This window comes from Leptosomus discolor, chromosome 2, assembly GCF_034619465.1.
Source record: "Leptosomus discolor isolate bLepDis1 chromosome 2, bLepDis1.hap2, whole genome shotgun sequence".
Classification (NCBI taxonomy): Eukaryota; Metazoa; Chordata; class Aves; order Leptosomiformes; family Leptosomidae; genus Leptosomus; species Leptosomus discolor.
This window is the reverse complement of record NC_141392.1, coordinates 126,625,505-126,648,891: the sequence shown is the minus strand read 5'-3', so window position 1 is coordinate 126,648,891 and position 23,387 is coordinate 126,625,505. Positions and strand designations below refer to the sequence as shown.

Sequence of the window (23,387 nt, the reverse complement as noted above, 5' to 3'; positions counted from 1 at the left end):
CCTTGCTGGAGCTGTGATGCCCACCACGGGATCTTTTAACACATCTCAGCCCTGACCCAGCAGAGCAATACTTAACATTCCTGTCTTAGGGGTGGAAACGTGATGCAGGAGCCCATCAACCTCCTCCCTCCAGAAGGGACACGTCCCCTGGGAGTGAGCTTTGTAGAACAAATCTGGCACGGGGGCTTGGTGCTCTGCTGAAGCCCGATTCAACTGGCCCAGGGCTCCTTGGGATAATTTGCTTGTCTAATGAGTGCTTGGCACCGGCCAGTGAGAAAAGCCCACTTTCCTCAGCTCCAGGGAAGGAAAGAAAACCGCAGTCCCGAAGCGTGTTGTGGTTTTGGTTGGCAGACCTCGGCGTTCGATGCGCCGCCAGGAACATCTCGGCGCCGATGTCTCCCTTGCGGGAGCACCCGCCCCTGCCGCTCTCGTGCCTTCGCAAGGCTTGCTCCAGGGACGCATCCAGGGGTTAGTTTGACCTCCTGCAGCATCAGACCAGGCGTTTTCACCCCACAGCTCAGATAAAGCCCTTGCACCCCCACCACACGACATTGCAATCCTGCAGGACAGTTACCTCCAGAAACCCCAAGAGATAGTGCTGGAAAATGAGCATGAAATGCTGCTTGCTTTCTTCTTGCAGCATGTAGGGCTTTGTGCCCCACTGGCAGCCTCTGCCTTGGTGGTAGGATGGAGACTTATCCCAGCCACATCAGCCCAGAAACCCTGTGCTTCCAGTTAGATGGGATGGGGCGGTGGAAATAGCACCCAGCAACTTTCTTCAAGACCACACAGCGCTGCATAGATATCTTCTAACCATCCACGTGGCCTGGAGAGACATCTCTGGCAGCTAACAAGCCCCAGGAGGTCAGCTTGTGCCTGGACTGGGGTGATTGGGAGAGCAGTGGGATGTCAGTAGGGCGAGTGATCACAGCAGCGAGGGTTTGAGGGAAAGAGGACTGGACACGTGCTAATCCTGCAGGAGACCTTCTTGCCTCGGGCAGCAGCTCTGGGAGCTTCACGCTGCTCCCTTGCTATCAAAGGAGGCCACCAGCAGCATTTCATCTCCTGCATCTCTGTTCTACCTAAATCTTCCTGGGGCTGCACTGGGAGGCACTGGGAGGTGGATGGTGTGTACCTAGGAAAGGTCCTTCTCCTAAAGACACCATAAAGTGGAGAAGGGATGGAAGATGTGCTCCTGCCCCTAGACTACAAGCAGCTTTCTGGTGGCATGCAAGGTACAGGAGATGGCCACCGCTGTGGCTACCACATGGGAAGGATGGGCCGCCAGATGCAACACGGGGGGTCTCACCCCAACCTCTGCCCCTGGCGATGACCAGCATTTTGGAGGACATAGAGGAAAACTGGACACCAGCTCGCCAGCTCAACGCTGAGTTTGCAGGCAGAGCAGAGAGAGGACACCACAAGCATGAGATGAGAGGAACACACGCCACTTTGGCCACCGGTGACCAGGGCAGGCTGCAGGCAGGTCAGCTCTGCCCGGGGTGTTGTCCCTTCCTGGGGTTGGGCTCTTCCTGTCTCCCCCTGCCCACAAGGCATTTTGAGGCAGAAAGAGCACGTTTTGGGATTATCCATCCTGTTTTATTTTGCAGCATGGAACTTCTTTTAAAAAGTCTCCTGGGACAGATCTGTCCTGCTAAATAGGTGCGTGGCCACTTCCTACACCCACAGCTTCTCCCTGCTCTTAGCTGGGGTGTGGTGAGATGCTGCAAAACCACAGTGAGCCAGAAAAGTTCACCAGAAAACAAATACAAGGTTGTTCCTAAAACCCTGCTGGAGCCAAACGTGGGAGGGCAGCCTGGCAGGTCCTCACGGGGCTCTGGTGAGGGCTTGGCGCTGGCAGCGCTGCCTGCCTGCCTGCATCAAACCCCACTGCATGGTAGGAGCATCACAAACCCAAGAGTTTTGCCCTTCTCCCTCCAACCCCTGGCCTCTTTCCACCACTGTACCTTGGTGGGAAGGTCTGGGTGCAGAGGTTATTCATGTGCACGCACCCAGCTCAGCAAGAGTTCCTCTCCTCCCTGCAGCTCCAGGTGAGTCCCAAGCCAGGGGACCCACCGCTCTCCCACCCGTGACCAGTGTCACTGCCCCTCATCCAGTCTCCAGAGCCAGTCTGCCCAGCCAGACCCCACGACCCACCTGAAAGCACGCGCAGAGGCTGGTCCTTACCTTTGAACCCCCGCATCCCCACTGGACCTGGAGGGCCAAGATCTCCTTGGTCCCCTTTCAAGCCACGTGGTCCTGGTGGTCCTCTCTCCCCGGGTAGCCCTGGAGCAAGGACAAAGAGGCAAAATGACCCAGTTGCAGCAGACAGACGCAAACCAGATGTGCCCACACCACACACACACACACACTCATGCATCCTGCTTGCCAGCAGATGTGCCAGGTGGCCTCTGGTTCTCTGCCAGAAGTTGGGGACCATCAGGAGATACCTGAGAGTTTACCTCACCCTCTCTTTCTGCACCTGCCCCTGGATGGATTTAACCCAGAGATGGGCTGGTGCTAATACAGCTCTGAGCATCTTAAGGCTCCAAAGCTGGAGACCAAGGAGGAAGACTGAGGAGCTGGGGTGGAGCAGAGACCTCAAGGAGACGTGATGTGCACAGCATGAGCTGCAAGTCCCTTGCTCCCATGCATGCTGACCAGGCAGGTTTACTGGAGAAGGGTTTACTGGAGAAGGGTTGGATGAAACCTCCTTATCTGAGCACCCCTGACCTCTGGGAAGTGGGAAACAGGGGCTGTAATTTGGAGGTCCCTTCCTCGGAGACACATCCCAGACCTGGAAGTGACTTCCATCCACGTGGGCCAGCAAGGGGAGGTGGAGAGAGGGTCCCCTGTGCTGGTGATGGGCTCTGGTGGGACTTGGGGGTGGTCCCACCAGATCGACTCAGCAGGGACTCAGCTCGAGCCTGGGTCAGATCCGAAGACCCTGGGGGAGAAGCTCCTCCAGCACCCGAGCTCAGCCCCCTGCCTGGCACAATGCTGCCGGTCCCTGCCCGTGCAAGGGGAGCCCTGGATTCCCTCGGCACTGCGCCTTCCGCCCCTCCTGGGCTGGGCTTTTCCAAACTTAGTCAATATTTTCCTCTGGTTTAAGAGGGAAAAAAAGCTGCCAGGAGGAATTTGGGCATCAGCTCCAATAGACACGCTCTGGGGCTTAACTCTTTCCCACCAACACCTTGTCTCCCTCCCTGGGGGAATGCTGCAGCCTGTCAGGACATGGCTACGGATTTGGGTAGAGGGGCTGGGGCAGAGGCAGGATGGTAGACCTGCCGTGCAAATGGGGATTTACCAGGGATGCTTTGCAATGCCTGGCTGCACCTGAACCTGACCTTCTCATACCCAAAGGGCTGGTACTGTGACCACAATCCAGAAAAGTGCCAGAGAAAGCCAGGCAGAGAAAGACCTAAAAATAGTGGTCTTTTCTGCAACTCTTCCTGAAGGTGAAACCTCCAGAGATTGTTTTGTTTTTCCGTTTAAACAAAAAAAAAAAAAAAAAAAAGGAAAGCAGCCAGACGATATATTTCTGATGCTTGTTACACCCAAGAAAAACAGCCATGAATCTGTCGACGCCAAAAAATATAGCTGTCGGTGAAACGAGCACGGGCAGCCAGCGCTGAAAAGGGCTTTCAGAGAGTGATCAGATTTCCAGGCTGGCTCTGCCTAACTTGGCTGGTCCTGCTGCCCACCGGGGAGCGGGGGGAAATGGGGTACCAAAATATGAGGTTTTAAGCCCAGCCCAGTACCAGCAGCTCGGATGCACCAGGCTGAACCTGACTCTGACAGTCCTACGTGGGCCAGCAGTTAAGGTGAAGCCAGGGCTGGACATCCTCTGGGATGCACAAGGAGGTCTGTGCCCCAGGCAGGGTGGATCCTGTCACCTCAATAGGAAAGAGCTTCTTGGGGACTGAAAGTCCTCACCAAAAGGGGGTTCTCCATCACCTCTGTGCCACCCCTGGCTCTTGGACGCAAAGCCACTCTTTCTAGGTTTGGCTTAAAATTTGAGACAGACTCGAGCCAAGTCCTGTTTCGCAGGATGGGGGGTATCTTCTGGTGGTTTTTTAATTGAATTTCTCTCAAATTGGAATTTGAGTTGGAATTAAGAAGGGAAAAAAAATCAGAGTTCTTGACATTGAAAAAAATGTTTTACAAAAAGCCTCAGAGCTGCAGCCTATGGCTGATTCCCCCTCTGCCAGGCTGGAGGGACCCCATGCTGGGTCCCCATGTGCTGCTGGCAGGGTGCAGGCGGTGGGGCCAGCTCTGGTGCCTTGTGAGGGCTTGGTTTTAGCGAGCACAGGGTGGTGGCCAGCCCCTGCACAAACTTGGGCTGGCTGGTTGTGTCAAAGGAGCCTGGGGGCACCAACTGGATGGTGGTAGGCCCTTGCAGGTCAGCTGGGAGATGAGAGAGACTTTTTGCCCCTAAAGACTGGCGGTCTGGCAGCAGATGGGTCAGCAGGTTAACCTTGTTGTTCTTCAAGACCTGTGCATAACCAGTGAGGTCCCAAGGGACCGGTTGGGAAGTCACTCAGAGGTGTCCCGTTGACTCTATGGACTTTGGGTGAAGGCTTGCAGGGTTACGGGCACCCTGGATGTGTTGTTCCTTACCTCGCAGCCCAGGCAGGCCGGGAAGACCAGGTTCACCCTCCATCCCTTCATGGCCTTGGTCTCCTTTGGGTCCCGGTGGTCCTGAAACAAAACAGGGATTGGGATGCAGCCATCACAGCCCAGCTTTGCAGCTGTGCAGCAGATGCAGGCGTGTGCAGGCACCTGCCCACCTTTCACCGGCCGTTATCATTGATCAGGTGGCCACGGAGCTCTAAGAAACACAGACCCCCACAGGCAGGAGCAAAGTGACAGCGAGGGAACTTGCCAGCAGCCTTCTTCCACCATCTATGGATGTTAAAGGCCAAACGTGACCCCATCAACCTGCCTCGTGCTTCACCTTGCGGCTCCTGTGGCTGCACCTTGAGCGTGACTCTATGGGAAATTCCAATCTCCTGGCATTTCTTGTTGACCAAAAGCTGTGACATCTCCAATGAAATAATGTTAAGAAAAAAAAAATAAAAGAAATGCATTTTGGAAATATTGAGATGAACCTTCAGGAATGGGTTTGCATCACTGATCTCATCAGTAACTGGCCATCGGTGATCACTTTTTGGTGTAAACTCTTGCGAGTGAGCAGAAAGTCCAACCCAATAATAGAGTTATATTCCTCAGCCTGCAAAGGGCCAAGTCTGCAAAGCTGAAAACAATTATGAGCTAAATCCATTGGAAGAAAGAATTTGAACAGAAAAGAAAAAAAAAAGAAGACTCATGGGATGATAGAAAATAGGGCAGAGAGAGGCCTGGAGGGGTCATTTGGTCTTTGTCCTACCAAGCCAGAGTGATAATTGGAAACTGTTAAACACTGTTTTCCTAGAAACCCCAAAAGCCATAACCTCACAGTTATGCAGAAAGCAAACAACCAGACAGGGCTACAGGCGATGTGGTAACGCAAAAGGATCAGGAGAGGAAGAAGGGGGATGTTTAGCAGTCCTAATGATTCAGTAATTAGGATCTGCAAATATTATGCAGAAATTAGCGGGTTCCTGAGCAGATGAACCTCAGCAAGCTCAGGAAACATCCCAAGCTGGAGATGATCAGGGTCTGGGAGAGGACTACGGGGAAATATTGCATTAGCTTGCCCTGGGTTTCCTCTTCCCTGGATGTTGCACATCTCTGGGCAGTGAGAGGACGTGGGAATGGACCCTAGACCCTGGGAACGCGTCTCCTGTGGCAAAACAAAAGGGTGCAAAGAACAATGGACACCCAGGAGAGCTGAGTACAATGAGGAGGCATTTTCGGGTGGAAACCAGAGAAACCACAAGCAGCAGGGATGCTGCCTGCCTGGGGAGAGGCAGGATTGTCCATGACGGAGAAGATCCAGCAATATTCAAGAGCTGCTTCACAGGGGGATGTGGGGCAGGAGCCAGGTGAGGTGCCGGGATGGCTGGTGAAATAGTTTTCATTCCCGTAGCGTTAAAGAAGGGTGTTATACAACAGGCATTAAATCATAGAATCACAGAATGGTTTGGGTGGGAAGGGACCTTTAAAGGTTGTCTAGCCTAAGGACATCTTTAGCTAGATCAGGTTTGCTCAAAGCCCTGTCCAGTCTGGCCTTGAACCCTTCCAGGGATGGACATCGGCCACTTCTCTGGGCAGCCTGCTCCAGTGTCTCATCACCCTCCCTGTAAAACTACGTGTTCTTCAATCTGCTTGTCTGCTGGAGTTTGAAACAGTGAATGGATGGGCAAATAAACAAGCAACAGGATTGCATAAATAGACAGGGTTAAGTACAGCCATTGATTTTCAGTCCCCCAAAAGAACAGGAGAGAGGTCAAGTCACGCCGGTTTGCTAAAGCGGAATAATGTGGGCATGCTCAGGCTGCCCCACGCCACCCAACCCCTTCTGAAATAAAGAACTAACGGAGAATGTATTAAAACAAGTCAATACCACTAATTTCAGCCTACAGGGCATTACAGAGAGCAGAGCCTGCCAGAGATCCTTGGCTTTGTAGAGGCGATGGTGAGTTTGATGGGTAGCAGTGGGTGTGTCGAGGCAAAGGGGTTTTTCTACTGGCGTATCACCTGCCTGAAGCTCCCAGGTGTCCCGGGATGAGCAGGGAAAACTCTGCATGACCCAGCCGTGCTCCTGGGTTCGGGTCAAGTTCTTCCCTCCCCTGCTGCACCCCAGCGCAGCAAAAGGTTGGGCTGCTGAAAACCACTTGCTTAAGCAAAACAGATGCTTTCCCACCGCGAGCAAAACGAAAAGCAACCCTGGAAACATCTGCGGTGGGAGCCACTGAGGAAAGGTCTCCCATTTTGTCCCCCTGACTTAGCCCCAAGCATCCTCTCTGAAGGGAAGGGGTCCCACACCAATGGGGCTGGAGCAAAACTACTGCTGACACGAAACGTCTTTCTTCCCCCCCCCAGCACGGCTCGGCTGAGGTCCCCTGTGCAGGGGCAGCTCCGACAACTTCCATCTGCTCTGGTTTTATGGGCAAACTAGGAAATAACCCACACTAGGGCCCCACCTCAGTTCTGTTAACCCTGGAAGGGACATGGGAGCTGCCTGCTCGGGGCACCTATCGGTGGGATGGGGATTGGAGCTGCCCTTCCTCCTTAAATCAGCTGCTGTAGTGCAGCCCCTCAGTCCTCTGCCACCTTCTCATCATCTCATCTCATCTCATCTCATCTCATCTCATCTCATCTCATCTCATCTCATCTCATCTCATCTCATCTCATCTCATCTCATCATCATCATCTCATCTCCTCTCGTCTCATCTTGTCTCATCCCATTCCACCCCACCCCACCCCACCCCACCCCACCCCATCCCACCCCATCCCATCCCATCCCATCCCATCCCATCCCATCCCATCCCATCCCATCCCATCCCATCCCATCCCATCCCATCTCTTCTACCATCTCAGAAAACTGTCCCACAGGACATCGAGGAGGTCTAGGGCATGGAGAGGTGAAGAAGGAAACTGAAATTCTAGGAGGATGACCATGGGCAACAGGCGATCTCATCTGCTTTCTAAGAGCTGGAGGCTGGGAGAACACAGCCAGGGAAGAGACATGTTGTCCTTTATTCCCTTTCCCTAATGCCTGGGATTAGAAACGGGGCTTGGGGATGGGCAGCTTGTCTGGCTGATCCTGTTTGCTGGCTCCTGGGTTTTGACATTCATCCTGCAGAGCTGTTCCCACCGTAGTGAGTCCTGTGGTCCATCAGCTGCTAGAATATCTTCTCTTGGCTACATCCAGGCAGCTTCCATGAGCAGAGGTGGTCCCATCCCCAGGGACAGCTTGTGGGATGGGACATGGGGAGCAGCTGGGGTGGAGGATGGAAGGGTGACTGGGAGAGGCTGAGCAGCACCGCAGGCACCGGGCCAAGCTGGTCTCCACCCTACAGCGTTTGAGGTTCCCACTCAGGAAAGAAAACCCCAGCCCAGATGCACCCCTGCTACACCCTCCTGAACTGCACAGGGCTGGGCTGCCCGCTGCATCAGCGGAGGAGAAAAAAAAAACCCTCCAAAATCATCGGGATGAGGACTTTCATGACAGGCACAGATCTGACAACCAGATGGGACCGTTGCAATCACCTCGCCAGACCTGCTGCGAGCCAGCACATCCCACCCACCGAGCCGTCCAAGCGGATCCAGGCGGGCGGTGGATCCTGGGCATCCTCCCTCCCGGTGACACCGTTATTTAAGATCCAGAGCCCCTCTGTGCTGAGAGGCCAAGCCCTCTCTGAGACACGCGAGCTGCTTGGTGTGGTCGGCTGCTGGAGACGAGCCTGGGGACCTCCCCAAGCTGCCATCACCAGCAAACAGCCTCAAAAGCCAGAGCCTGCGGTAGCGAAGGTCTGGGGGGAAGGAAAATGTACCCCCAAGCAGGCAGCCCTGCATCACCCAGGACTGGTTCTGCTGGTGCAAATCCAGCTGGGAGCGTGACGGATTCATCCAAGGACATCTGGAGCTGGGGTGAAGCCAGCTGGGCACAAGGCTCCTAAAATTATCCATGACCCATTGCTGCCGACAGAAAGGAGGGAAGGAGGAGGGATGGGGAGAGAGGGAAGCTGGGGATGCCAGAAATGTGTCAGGCTGATAAATGAGGTGCTGGCCCGCTGGGAGGGGGTTTGTTTTCCTTTGCTTTCTGCTTGTGTTAATTGGAGTAACATGGCGCACGGGTGTCAGGCTCCTTCCTTGGTGGCTTCACTCAAGAGAGGGTGACATCTTCCCCACGGTAGAGGGAGGGAAACAAGAGCACTGGGGGTGAGTGGGCAGCTATGAAAACCCCAAAACAGTGGGTGCAGCGTGGTACCAGCAGCCCTGAAACAGACATCGGGAGCCAACATCCCCCAAGGACCGGGGGGATGACCCCAATGAGCTGCTGGTACCCAAAGGTGATGGTTGGCCTGGGTGGCGAGATGTAGCTGCTGCGGTTCAAGCCACGCCTGTCCCCTCTTGGCTCAGCAGATGGCCAGAGGGAGCAAGCGCCCTGGTGCCAGCCCCTTCCTACCCCACCTGGTATTTCAGCTGGAAGAACCAGAAATGAGCAAGAGCCCATTAAGCCCCTGCAGGTGCAAACCAACAGCCTAGAAGTGGGACAGCAACTGCCCGCCAACCTCTTCCTCTGCTCCCGAGAGCTTGCACCGGGCTCCTCTGCGTTTCTTCATGGTTTCCACCCCCGCTCCCATGGCCAATTCGTTCACTGGGACTCTGACCAGGTCATGGCGTTGAACAGCCATGGATGTGTCCCGATTGAACTTGCCCAGCTCCTTTCGGACCTCCTTGGGTTTCTGCTTCCGCAAAGTCCTGCAGCAAGATGCTCCAGCGGGGTGAAAAGGTGGCATGTGGGAAAGGGCTGAGCCTCTCCTGGGCTTGCTGCCCGCCATTTCGTCTGTTGCTCCCTTGCTCTTGTGCCATAAATCACGAAGATGCTCATGACTTTGCTGGCTCCCATCACAGCCCTGTTCCTGAAGAGCCTGACCCTTTCCCTTCCCCATCATCCCATGAAGCCAAGCTGCTCCCAAGAGCGCAGCTCCCTTCACCCCCTTTCCTATTGAGCTTCTGAGATCTTCGAAGCAAAAGCCACTTCTCCCTTGATGCAGCTCAGAGGGACCCTTCTCTTGCTGCTCCCCAGTCACATCAAGCAACTGGGATCCACCACAGCAGACATGGGTTTCTCCAGTGCAGGCATCTCCACTTGAGCTGCTCCTCCTGGAGCTGGGCTCTCCTAGGAGATCTAGTGCTGTGGGAGGGAGAGAAGTGGGTGACCCTACGGCAGCAAGACAGCAAGATATGAAACAGCTGGAAATTCCTGACATCAGAGAGAAAGAAATGTCCAAGCAGATGGTTAACCCTGGTCATACAGCTCCATTCATGAGATAATGGTGTGACAAATGCCTGGACCTTTCAGATAATTCAGAAAAAGGGAGTAGATGCTTAGCAGACTGAGGGGAGGATTGGTGAGGTAACCATACACACACACAAAAACAATAAGCGTATCAGGAAAACTAGGATCAATGGTCAAGAGTCAGGAGGGATGAGTTGTTTATTTTACCATGAGGAGGGTGGTGAAACACTGGAGCTGGTTGCCCAGAGAGGTAGGAGATGCCCCATCCCTGGAAACGTCCAAGGCCAGGTTGGATGGGGCTTGGAGCAACCTGCTTCTGGTGGAAGGTGGCCCTGGCATGGCAGGAGGTTGGGACTGGGTGGTCCTTAAGGTCCCTCCCAACCCAACCCGTGCTACGATTCTATGAGCCTCTGCGTTTGCCCTTGTGCCAACGTAGATCCCAGCTCTGCCCTCATGGGTGATGGGTGCAGCACAGTCCATCTGGCACGTGGCAGTGGGGTAGCCCCAGATTTTGGGGGCTACCAAGCCCCTGGGGATGCACAGTCCTTGTTCTGGAGGAAACATCCCCATGCAAACCATTCTGTGATTCTACGATTTGGAAGGGGCTGGGAGTGGAGGAGAAGATGAGAGGGGGGAAATGGAGTAAAGGAGATGCACAGTAAAGCAAGTGACACTGGTTGATGACTGAGGCTACTGGTGGGCATCCCTCTGCTTGACTACCACAGCACGAAGCAGGACAAAAGCCCACCAAGTGTCTCTGCCACCCTTGGTCCAGCTCACTTTCATGGTCAGGAGGGACTTGGCAGAGTACGCCCTAGCGTCATCGAGGGAACTTTGGGAGATTTCTTCCTAACATGGACGGGGGGAAGCGTTTGGAGGGTCCCAACTACACGGAGTCCAAGCTGATGGAAACTCTTCAACACTGCCCACACCTCAACAATGGTGTCTGATGGATGTGATACACCTCGAGACACCATCCCCATGCCACAGGGACCATTTCCACCCCCTGCCAAAGCACCGAGGACACCCACCTCCCCACGACAGCTTCATGCACCAGCGAGGGAGCGGCTTGCAAGGGGTTTTCAGCTTACCCCGTATCACAGAGATGTTCTTCAGCGCGATGGAGTGCTCCCAGTCCTTCAGCCGCAGGTCCTCTGTCACGTTGTTGAGGATGGCCAGCTCGTGCTTCAGCTGCTCCTCCATGGCGATGTGGATGAGGCGCATCTGCCGGGCATCTTCGGTGGCGTTGCTGATCAGCACCTGCAGGTCCTGGATGCGGGTATGGTGGATGTTCACGTCGTAGGAGAAGGTCCTGTTCATGGCATCCACGGCCCCGCTCACGGTTGTCACCTGGTCGCTCAGGCTCTCCACCCTGCTGCCCAGGTGGCTCAGGAGATGGTCGTGGTGCTGCAGCAGCAGCCGGCTGCTGTTGCCTTCCACGGAGAGCTTGTACATCTCCTGCTGAGCCGCGTCGCTCTGCTGGGTCAAGCTGTCCCAGAGGTTGGACACTGCCTTGTCAGTTTGGCTGGCCTGGGTCTGCAGGCTCCAGAGGAGCCCTTCCAGCTTCTGCAGTGAGCCCGTCATGAGGAACAAGGAGTCTGAGTGGTTCTGCAGGAGGTCCTGGAGCCTCCAGATGTGATCCAGCACGTCCCCCTTCAGAGGTAGGTGCAGCAGCTTCAGCTGCATGTCCCGAAAGCTCTCGTTGAGGCGATTGACATTCCCCATCAGCGCCTTCAGGTCCTCGGGGGAAGTCTGCGGCCTGGACACTGCGAAGGATGGAGAAGAGTGAGACATGAGAAACCACCCCATGGAGGTGGGGACCCTCCTGAGAGGTACGACCCCATCTCCTCCCAAGGAGCACTTGGACATCCCCCTGTTCCTTGGTGCCTGGAGGTGGAAGCCCAACCTCATACCCCAAAAGCTTCCTCCCATCAGCCCCTCCTTGGCCCCTCTGTTTTCTCCAGAGTTGGACAAGGAGGTCGGCTGCTGAAGGGCTGGAGAAGGAGACACCTCGCTCAGGCAGGACAGCAAAGGCTCTCAGCAGCTCTGGGCTTCAAGGTGGCTCTGGGCTTTGCCAGGTGGGTCACAACACTACGAAGCTTTGCCTCGTGGCTTTGCCTGGCTCGTGTTTGCCTGTGGTCAGAGGACTGGCTGCTAACGGCGTCCGCTTCCCTTTCCTAAAACCAGACCTTAAAACCTGCTTCTTCCCCCACTGAGGTTTCAATTTTAATTTTAACAGTCAGGTTTCCTTTCTGGCCGCTGATCTTGGACCTGAGCTCAGCCCGTGGCTCTATAATGAAGACCATCAGGCTGGCTCGGCAGGTCTCCACGGCTCTGGGTGCGGTTTGCTGTCGTCCTCCAAGCACCACATCCCGCATCTCTGGGGCTGCCAGGGCTCTTCCCGAGGGAAGAAACCCACCCTGGCTCAAGGAGCATCCTTCACCCCCTGCCTCTGCATCCCCAGTGGCAGAAATTTCCTCGTCACTCAGGCACCTACCCCAAACCCCTTCACCTCAGCTCCCAGAGCACCAAGATGGGATTTGGAGAGGGAACCTGGAAATTTGGGGGGAACCTCTTGCTCTCAGCAGCCCTAGCACTGCTCCAGTGACCCCCTGCCCAGTGAGCCCAGTAGCACCCAGTAAAGCCCAATCCCGGACCCCAGCACCCCGCTGCACACCTTGGTACACCCCAAAAAGGCTGACCCAGGCAGGGGAACATCATCTTCTCCCTCTGCCTTGCATCAACGCTGGGTCTCCAATGCAGCCTGGGGTGGGGGGACTCAAAGCCAAACCCACACAAATAATGAGATTTTATTATTATTATCTATTTTTTTAAATAATAATGAAAAAAATCTCCATTGTTCTTTAAAGCTGTGGTGGGGCTTCGGCTGGCGTGATGCCGTGGGCTGGCGCGGGACTGGCCTGGCAGCTCACCCCCTCGTTTCCACGGAGGAGAAACCGAGCGAAGCCATTTGGTTTGAATTAAACTCGCAGGAGTAAGGAGAGGGTGAAAGCAGACGTGCACACGCGAAGGGCTCCAGCCCCCGCTGGGCTCGGGGCCACCCGCAGCCATGTCCAGAGTGGGGACTGGGGGGACCCACCGTGCCTGGGGAGGCTCTGGGAGGGCCACTGGGTGCCGTAATGGAGGAGCTGAGCCTCTTCCAGGCGCCAAAGGCACCTTTCCTCTGTTAGTTATCCGCAGTTAATGAATCCTGCTGCCAGACTTCCCACTGCAGCTTCCCAGGCTCCAGCGTGCCAGCTCTGAGCCCTCCTCCGGGGGCAGGGGGATGTTGTTTGGTCCCCTCTGCACGTCCCTGCTTGTCACCTGCATCGCTGCATGGAGGACGTCTCGACCTCACGGGTTATCACCCGTCCCTGCTGTGCCAGGCGCCCAACAGGCACCGCCTTTGCCCGTGGGGGGTCACAATGGGGAAAGCAACCGAGTGACGCGCCCGAGGCCACCCCGAGAGGGGACAAGTGGCAAGGAAAGACCTGAGGAAGAATCACCACGGGGCTGGCAAAGGGGTGGGTGCTGCTGCCTTCCGCGTGGGTGACCAAAGCTGCTCCGTCAAGCGCTTCTCGACCCAGGGTGCCCGTGGTGGGTGCAGAGACAACCGTGGCTTCCTTGCAACGAAACCAAGGGCCAGCACCAGGAGAAATAACCCCAACCCCAGGTCCTGCGGTGGCCGAGGGCTGGGAAGCACGGGCGAACTCCCCTCCTTTGCACCTGCGGTTGGTTGCAAAGCCCGCGGTGTTCCCCAAATTCCCATAAATCACTCCCAATAACCAGCTGGGATCCCTGCAGCTCTCCTCCAGCCAGCCCTGGCACGGCAGTCGCCAACCCGAGCGCAACCGCGGCTGCTCCGGAGCATCCCGCAGCCAAAACCACGCCGGGAAGCTTCCAAGCAGCAACACCTCCAGCCTCAGGCTGCTCTGTGCGTGCGTGCCAGCGCCTCTCCTGCCTCCCAAATCATCTGCCTCCCACTTTCCGCTCGCCGGGGCGGCAGGATGGACTCATCCTGCCGCGGGGCAGAGGTGTGGGCCAGGGCTGCAGGCACGGGGCTGAGCCGGAGGAGCAGAAGGTGGGCGCTGCGTGCCTGTGCCCGCCCTCCTGGGTTTGTGTTCTTTGCATGAAAGGGAGAGCTGGGGAGCGTTGGAGCTGCCGGGAGCCTGGAGCACGTGCATACGTGCACGTGCACAGCTCGTGTGTGCACACGCGTGCTCATACTCGCCTGCAGGCCTGGCCACGGCGCGGATGCTTGTGCACAGACACAGAGCACACGCACACACAGACACACACACACATGCAGGCGCCCGGCGCAGCCGCACGCACGCAGCACACGCGCAGAGGTGCGAGCCTGCACAGAGCGCGCACGCCCATGTGGGCACCCCATGTGCACATGCAAATGCACATGCAGGAATGCACCCAGGGCGTGCACAGACCGGCAGGCACACGTATGAACACACGCAGCACACGTGCACGCACGCAGCATACACCTGCATGCGCGCGGTGCACACGCGTATGCACACGGCACACGTGCGTGCCCACATGTGCACGCACAAATACACAGCACGCGCACACCCAGCGCAGACACACGCATGCATACATGTACCCAGCACAGATGCATGCCCAGGCGCACACGCAAACACCCACACATACATGTGCATGCAGGACAGACGCACACCCAGGCGCGCACACTCACACACACACACACGTGCACCCAGCACAGACTCCCCCTCTGCCATGGAGCCCCAGAATAGCTCCTGGCAGCCCTGGGGGTGAGCTAAGGGTCCCCAAGGGGCTCTGTGAGCAGCTGCTCCCTCCCTCTGCTGTGTTCTGGGGACACGCCGTCTTCCTGGCTGCCGTCCCCAGCAGCGTTTCAAGGAGAAAAGCTTTGCGAGAACCCCGCGGTCCTGCCCCAAAATCCCTTCCAGGCCCTTCTCCTGCAGGTGGACAGAGACCAGCACCAGCCCCGTGCAAGGCCACGCCTTGCCCACGTGCCCGCGGTCGTGCGTGTGAGCGTGAAAGGTGCCAAAAAGTTAATGGCCGTCGAACGAAGGCGGCGAAGGAGGGTCCTAGAGAGACGGAAGGAGGTGGGGAAGCTGTGGAACAGCTCGCTGCAGGAAGGTTGGAAAAGCACAGGGAGAGAAACGCCTTGAGGCCACTAAACGCACGTGTATTTACACCACTGCACACACCCGTGCACGCACCTGCCGTCGCCGCGGAGGTAATCCAGCCGCGCTGGCCACCGCCGCTCCGCCGGGGTTAGCGAAGAATGCGCCCTGCGCCCTCATGATCCGGCTAAGAATTCTCACGTGACTTGTCCCAGAGGAGCCTTGAGGAGAGGACAAGCAGGCACGCGCACAGCCGTGCATGCACACCCCTGCACACCCTCACTCACAGGAGCATGTACAGGCACCTGCACCCTTGTGTGCACCCAAAAACCTCTCTCCCCCCACCTTTTAGGGCACGTATAGCAGCAAAGCAGACGTAGAGCCATAGAATCACAGCACGTATTGGGGTGGAAGGGACCTCTGAAGGTCATCGAGTCCCACCGTCCTGGGCAACCCAGCTTTTGCAGCATCCCGCCGCTGCAGACAGCCAAGGGGCTGCCCGCGAGGTCTGGCAGGGCGCACTCCAGTTTGGTCTGGAAGCTGGGAGCGCCGCTGGTGATTTGGCCCTGGGGTGTTGCCACCAGCTCCCCCGGGTTTTGTTTCCATGGGGACGTCGGGCGGATGCTGAGCGTGAGCTTCAACACGTGGCTGGATGCCCAACGGCGGCGGGTCCGGGCGTCCCAAACCTCCAGCCCAAATAGGAGCCCAACATCTTACACCCCCAGCCCCGCACGAGAAGGTTTCCTCCAGCATTTCAGAAAGGGTGGAAATCAAGCTGGGAAAAGAGGATTTGGGGGTGGATGAGGAGGGGGCGGTGGGGAGCAGCCAGCGCTCAGCTCCAGGCACGAGGCCGCGGGCCCCGCTGCTGCTCGGGTTTGCTCCGTGTCCCCAGGGAGACGCTGGCTGCAGGCACAGACCCGCTTTGGAGCCAGCTCACGGGAAGCAGGAGGAGTTTTTGCACTGGAGCCGATCACACGATGGCTGGCCGTGGGGCTGGGTCTGTCGCCTTCCTCTCTGCCAGCATCCTCGGAGCGTGAGTTTTGGGGCTACAGCTCTTGAAACAGAGGGTGCTCCTTCCCTTGGCTGTGTCTGGGAGGCAGCCAGCAGCGCCAAGCGGGGAGATGTGGCCGCTCTCAAGGCAAATATGAGCACGGAGATTGGGTATAAGTCTGTTGCCCGCCCGTATGCACGGTTCAGATGCCCACACGAAATCGTTTGGCTCATTAGCCGCATCCTAACGAGCCCTGCCTGGCCTCCCGCTGCTCCTGGAGCAGCTCAGGGCTGGGGGCCCGGGGTGCCTGGGCACGGGGCCAGGTGAGGATTCAGGTTTAAACCCCAAAGCGCAGGTCTGCGCACGCAGGCGGCTGGGATTGAACCCAGACCTTGCAAAAAAAGCCAGGACTGGAGCCCTGACCTTGGGCTAGGTGCCTTTCGAGTGGCCGAGGGACGGGGCAGGGACGAGGAGAAAGGGAGTGTGCGTCCCCAGGAGCCAAAAAACCGCTGCCAGGCTTGCGAGAGAGGATATTAAAAGCAGGCTGCCTTGAAACCACCCCAGCTCTGTTGCTGAAAACATCCTGTTTCTGCAGCTCTGAGGTGGTTCGCGATATTTTTGGCAGTTTACTCATTTTCTGACCCCTTTTCACGGGAGTGCATCGCGAGCCACAGGACACCTGCCCGAGCTGGCTTCCAAATGATGCCTGGGGCAGCTGCCTCGCCAAAACCACCGAGTTCATGTGCTGGGGACCCCAGTTTTTTTTTGGAGGGGTGTTATCTCCGGGCGGGGTGGTTTCCCTTGCAATGCCCCAGCCCTGCTGGGAAGCCCTGTGGGGTGTGCAAGGGTGTGGTTTGCACACACACGCATCTTTCTGTGCATGTTTGCACGCTTACGTGCTTTCCAGGGAGGCTTTTGGGAATTTTGGGCAGGATGGGAAGCAGCAGAGCAAGCTCTGCGTTGCTGGCCCTGGGGTGAAGGGATGCTGGCAGCGGTGGGCACGGACCAGGGGCATTATTTCCCCACCACTCTTGCCCAGACAGCGTGGTGAGGGTTGCTTTTTGGGGAGCAGCTCCGCATCCCTTTCCAAAGAGCGTCAGGTCTGGAGATGTGTTGGCCACCCCCCCTGCTCATTTGCCCTGGGTGGGATGATACCTGCTCCAGGTGGGACCTGCTCTGAGCAGGGACCTCACCACGGCCGTGGGAGGGCAAGGATGGCACCAAATGGTGATGTTCCTCTTACAGCATCGTGGCCAACTCTTCCCAGCCCCAAGGAGCAGGTGAGAGCAAGTCCACCTCACTAAGTGCTGTATCTTTCTGTGCACCTTCCCCTCTGATGGGACGTGAGGGACGCTGGGCAAAAGGTCTCAGCTCCGGCAAGATGGTGGCTGGTCTCCAGTAGCACAAAGTGGGATTTTCCATGGGAAAACCAAGTCCTCCACTGTTAAGGGTGCCCCCAAATATCCCATCCTGGTCCTCCGAGGAGCATCAGCTCCAGCGATGAGGTTTTAGCCACAGACACCCAAAGCTGAGGACCATCAAGGTTGTCTCCCTGGGTTACATGTCTCCTCAGCCTATTGCAAGACCACCCTGTGCCTGGGGTTTTCCGTGATGTGATAAGACCGCTCCGGGCACCCGCGGTCGGCTCCAGACCTTGTGAGTCAGCTACATCCAAATCTAGGGGCTTGGCTTAAAGTTCCAGACAGGCAGAAAATGATAACGAAAGAGAGAGTTTTTCTCTTAATTTCGCCTTTCTTTTCCAAGATTGCAGTCCACCACCCGGGGGGTAAGGTGGTTTGACTGGGGTCTTACAGAGAGTTGAAATCCTGCCGGTCACGGGACTCCAGGAGTTGGGGCTTTGAAGATGCCCGTGACTGCGAGCCTCCAGCTCTCCCCACCGTTAGCTGATGCCACAGAATTATTGTTATTGCTGGAGCCGCTTTTGGGTGAGCAGCTGCAGCTCAGCCCAGGACAAGAGCGCCTGTCCCGAGCTCTTTGCACAATTCATGGCATCCCTCGCTCAGGGCTTCGCGGGCCAACAACAACATTAAAACAATGTAATGCAAGAAACGAGTGGGAGAGGCTTCAAAATTCCAGCAAAACCTTCTCTGTCCCTTCCCTAGCCCAGGAAAAAAAAATTAAACCGACCCTTTGCAAAAGACACGGGCTGCTTTCACGGTGCTGGCGTTACCGCAGCCGGAGTTCAACGTGAAATCCACCCCCCCCACCCCCCCCCATCCCAGCTGCCTGCAGCAGGCAAGGCACAGAAATCTCATCCCGAAGGGATGGTGCGGGGGCAGCCCAGCAGCTAGTGAAGATTTGGGGTTGGAAAGGGGGAGCCCCTCGTTTCCCCCTCCACCACGGATGCTGGGCTTAAAGCTGGGAAGGAGGTGGGTGGGAATTGAGGAGCTGGTCCTTGGCGGTGGCGCTTCCCACCCGTGCCCGCTGCGGCGCTCCTCCAAGCCCCCCCACCAGCAGAGCCCCGCATGAGGGTGGTACGGGTGCAAGGGGGATACTGGGAGGCGGTACTGGGGGGGTGCTGGGACCATGGGTTAAACCAGGCACCTTCCCAAACTGCGTGACGAGAGGGAAAACAAGCCGGCGGCGACACAGACGGCATGGGATGCGTACGCAGGGAAGAGCTGAGGCTGGGAGCAATTACGGGCATTTGTGAGCAGCTTTCCCATCCCTGCGCTCACCAAAAAGCCGGAGAGGGGAGGCAGGAGCCTCACCAGCACGTGTGGGAGGTGCTGTGCAAGGAAAACATCCTGCCTGCATCTCCACTGCCGATGGAGCTGGGGCTTATCCTTACCCCGTGGGGGATCGGTGCAAACCCAGCAGCCGTGCCCTAGTGACGGGAACGATTCCAGCCCCAACACGGGGCTCCGGAGCCTCACCATGCCCAGCACACGGTGCTTGGACCCTGCAGAGACTCCAGCCTCAAAGCTTAAATCAAAACCGCTTCGGATGTGCCGTATGGAGCCGGTGTGGGCTCCTGTCGTTGTCCCCAAGGAGCTGGAAGCGGGATGCGGAGGAGATGCCTGCCTGAAAGAGCTGGCTGCAAACCAAGGCAGCCTCCGCACCCCACTTCTGCTGGATCCCGTATTTTCCTCCCCTGGATGGCACGGAAAACCCTCCCAAACACCTCTGCAGAGGCACCAGAAACGTGGTCCCATGCCCACAGCCAGACCCAGTTCTCTGAGCTCCAGCACAGAGGAGATCGCCCTAGGGTACCACTGCACCACGGCGAGAGAACCCAGGCTCAGTCCTTACCTGCGAGGATGAAGACTCCGACGAGGATGAGGAAGACGAGGAGGTAGAGTCCCACCACGGCGTACTTCAGTGCCGCCAAGGAGCCCAGCCGGCCGCAGCGTCCCGCTGCCTTCATCCTCCGCCCAGAACCTGGGGGACAGAGCGGGGTGTCAGCACCGTGCCCCCAGTCTGCCTGGCCTTCATCTCCCATCGGGAGAAAATATTGCAAATGTAATTCCGGCAACGCCCCGTGGGTGCAGACACAGCCCTGAACACCCCGGTGTCAGCGGGCGCAGGTTCCCCCGAGCTGGGACCATCGATGCTGGCACAAGCCCACGCAGCGGGGACACCTTCAGCAAGGCAGCAGGCAGGGGCAGGCCTGACCCTGCCCATACTGGTGCTACGGGTCTGGGCTGGAGGCAGGCAGCCCAGTTTCAGCCCATGTACACCTCTCCCCTCCTGCACGGGCAAAGTTGGGGGTGCAAAAGGCTTGGTGGGGATCCCAGGTAGGAAAACGTCAGCGTCATCCACCCTTGCGGAGCTGTCACCCCTCCAGCTCCCACCTTCCGTTCGCAGCCCCTGCCTGCGGCACTGGGACTCTCCCTGCCAGGCAGGAGACAGGCAGCAATAAGGGGATGGAGGGAGGCAGGACAAGGGGTAATGATGTTAAACTAAAGAGGGTGGATTTAGACTCGATATAGGGAAGAAATTGTTTACGCTGAGGGTGGTGAGACACTGGCACCAGCTGCCCAGAGAGGTGGTCGATGCCCCGCCACTGGAAACACTCAAGGTCAGGTTGGACGGGGCTCTGAGCAACCTGATCCAGCTGAAGATGTCCCTGCTCATGGCAGGGGGGTTGGACTTTAGATGGCCTCTAAAGGTCCCTTCCAACCCAAACCATTCTAAGATTCCCAGATCCCGGCATCCCCACCAGCCCCTGCTTGCCCAAGCCTGCACTAGCAGCAACCCAGCTCCTCTTCGACGCTGCCACAAGCCCTGAGCAGCAAGAGCTGTATTCGAAGGAGGTGGGGGTTTGTGAATCAAATAGCTGGGAGGAAAATGCAAGGAAATTTGAGGAAAGGCTCCCAGGTTGTGAACCCAGCGGCAGGCAAAAGTCATCTGGTTTTGGGCTTTGCACATTTCAAAGCTCGACCTCACGCTGAAATCTGGGCCAGGTTGTGGTCTTAGCTGGGAGCCAGAGCCTGATGTGGATACGGACCCCGCATCCCTCTGCCCCCAGCCCCAAATCATGCTTCAGCCTCACGCCTTGGCTCTCTGGGTGACCCCCTGCTGCTGGGACCGGGCGCAGGGTGTTGGGTGCCTGCGTTTTTGTGTTGGACCCTTGCAGAAACACGAGGTTTCAGAGGGTAGCTGAGAACCAGCAACTTCATGCCAGGTCAAAAAGCATCGCCTGGTTTTGCCCCTTGCCAGATCCAAGATGTTTTTCAAGGAGACATCAATAAAAGGTGGAGAAAGAATCCAAAACTCCCACCCCCTTGACAGTTGGGTGCCTCCACCCCACTGCTTTCCGCCCTTTAAGCTCCCAGGCACAGCGTAGCAGCAATCCAGAGCCTGCATCAACCCAGCAGGAAGGGTGAAGCCCCAAAGCCAGACCTCCAGGGGAGGACACCACGCTCATCCATGGCCATGAGCAACACCTACCTCCAGCCAAGTCCATCCCTGCTGGGCTTTGGGACCTCACCCCATCCCATCCCCCCCAGCCAGGGGGCAGGAGCTCAGCTCCCAGTGGGACCAAGCTGGCCCATGGGGTGCTAGAGGTGGATGTACAAGGGGTTGTGGGTGTCCTTAGCCTGGCAGGGACCCTTCCCCACTGCACGCTGGCCCTTCCCCAGCTGATGGTCCGTCCATCTGTCCTGCTGGAGGACAGGGAGGCTTGCAAAACGCTCCAGCCAGCAAAGGGTTACGCTGGGTGTACCGCTTAACTCAGCTCCATTTTGGGGCTCCAAAACGATCAAGTGCTGAGGTCAGGCTCTCTGACACCCACAAGGGATCCTGCGGGGATGTGGGGTGCAGGGGGTGCCCCAGCTCAGGTGCGAAAGGCGGTGCCTCTCCTCCGGGACCCCCTCCATCTGCAAGGCATTACCCGCACACCGTTCCCGTTCGCCGTCACCGGCCAAACAGATGGAGCCGAGGATTTCAGAATGAGGAAAGCTGCAATATTTTTCTGACATTAACACTTATATCAGGTCCTGGGAGACTCCGGGAGGAGCTGGCCCCGAGCCCTGAACCACCCACTCCTCTTTGCAGCTCTCGGAAGAGCAGGAGGGACCGCAGCTGCGTAAGCAGGGTTTTCACAACAGCCCGCTCCGAGGAGCCCACGGGCGGGCTCCGGCCAGTAACCAAGGGGAAAAGCAAATATTTCTTTCCCCCTGCCCATGCCCTGGGGAGCTGGAGCTGTGGCCCGCCCGGTCACTGGGGGTACAGAATGAGGGAGGCTGAAAGCAGCCAGGACTTGTCACCCTCTAAGCCCTGGTGGGGGTCTGGGGCTGCTGTCCTGGGGGTCACGGCAAGCAGGAGGCTGCTGCACCGGTCCTCAGCCTCGCACTGAGCGTTTTCCATGAGCCCAGAAGGAGACTCGAGTGGTCTCATCCTCAGGACGAAGCTCTCAGGGTTGTCCTTGCCCCTGCCCTGTGCAGCTACAGACCAGGCACAACCCCACGAGCCTCGCTCCAGCAACCCCTCCTGTGGGAATGGGGTTCCTCGGAGGGCCAGCTCTGCGTTAGGGTGAGTTATGGAGGAGCAGATTGGCCCCGTGAGATCCAGGGCAACCTGCCACAAAAACACCAAAGCCAGGCAGGTACCTTGAACCCTCCCTGCCATTGCCCTAGGCCAGGTCATGCTGGGAATGGTGGCCTCAGTCGTGGAGGACACCAACTCTTCATCCCATCTCTTCCAGCATCGCTCCTTCCAGGCTCCACCCCCCCCCGCCCCTTGCCATGTTTGCAGTGTGGCGGAGCATGGGGACAGTCCCTGGGTGGGATCTGCCCTTCTCTCTGCTGCAGGAAGGTGGGGTGGGTGCTGGATAAGGTCGGGCAGAGGCAGGAGCAGCCATGCTGCTGAGAGCAGAGGGACACTTGCAGGGTGACATTGAATTTAGGGAATGGCATCAAGACTCAGGTTTCACCTGGAAGGGAAATTCTGGGCTCAAAGCTGTCCCCATCCCAGGGGCTGGAGAGGACACCCACACGGCAACATGACCACCACCAGCCACTTGCCCCATGCAAGCATCCAGGAGCAATTTGTCCGGGGCTGGGTGTTCCCAGCTCGCTCAGCACCTGGATGTGGCCCAGCCTGGCACAGGGGCTGCCCTCTGGAGGTGCCCAGGGCTCTCCATCACATCTTGGGGATGTCCCAATGTGCCTAAAACTGGGAAGGTGAGTCCCCCATCACCCCCATCCTGTGCTTGCCGTGGGGGACGGCAGTGCTGGGGAGCCTGCTCAGAACAAGACCAGTTTCCTCAGAAGGTCTACAGGTCTCCAAGCAAAGCTGCCAGCAAAGGGGACCTCACAACTCTGTCACCCCTGACCTCTCCCACCCAGGCTGCGAAGGCCTCTGGAAAAAGCCATCAGGGCTGTTTGCTTGGGGACCAAGCCTGGATGTGGTGAAACACGGACAACATTTCATGGGGCAAGAGCGGAGGAAAAGAGCTCAGCAAGTCCACAGCGGAGCTAGAGGCCAGCTCAGACGTGCAGGAGATGCCAGCAGGTCCTGCTGTGTCCTGCTGCACAGCCCTGGTGCTGCCATTCCAGCTGCAGGGCCTCTCTGGACAAGATCACATGCAAGAGTCAGAGGCTTGAAGGAGGAAAAAAAAAACCCAACAAACCAAAAATCCACCTTTAGCAAGAAAAGTGACTTTCCCTGGAGCACAACCCTGGTCAGTGGCAGAACTGAAGGAGATCCTGGGCACCTCAGGAGGCCCACAGTGGCCTGGGTCTGTCATCCCCGCTCCAGACCAGAAAAGGAGGGACCAGGAGAGGAGGCACAGAAACCTCCTTGCAATGGGATTCTCTGAGCGTTTCTCCCAGTGAGGCTGTGCCAGCAGGAAAGAAGCTTCCCACTCTGTTTGGGACACACGCAGTCATCGTGGTGCTACGTC

At 57.4% G+C, this 23,387-nt stretch overlaps 1 protein-coding gene across 3 annotated transcripts in view; it reads right to left on the bottom strand.

Annotated features, from left to right (window-relative positions):
* The window catches only part of SCARA5 (scavenger receptor class A member 5), a 38,253-nt gene that overhangs the window by 14,537 nt on the left and 329 nt on the right, over positions 1-23,387 (bottom strand). For all 3 annotated transcript variants that reach the window (XM_086461734.1, XM_086461735.1, XM_086461736.1), the window contains exons 2-5: positions 19,292-19,420; positions 11,005-11,679; positions 4,621-4,701; positions 2,188-2,286 (exon numbers count right to left, since the gene is read on the bottom strand). In XM_086461734.1, the coding sequence (XP_086317860.1) occupies positions 2,188-2,286; positions 4,621-4,701; positions 11,005-11,679; positions 19,292-19,420 (984 nt within the window). The remainder of the gene's footprint in view (positions 1-2,187; positions 2,287-4,620; positions 4,702-11,004; positions 11,680-19,291; positions 19,421-23,387) is intronic.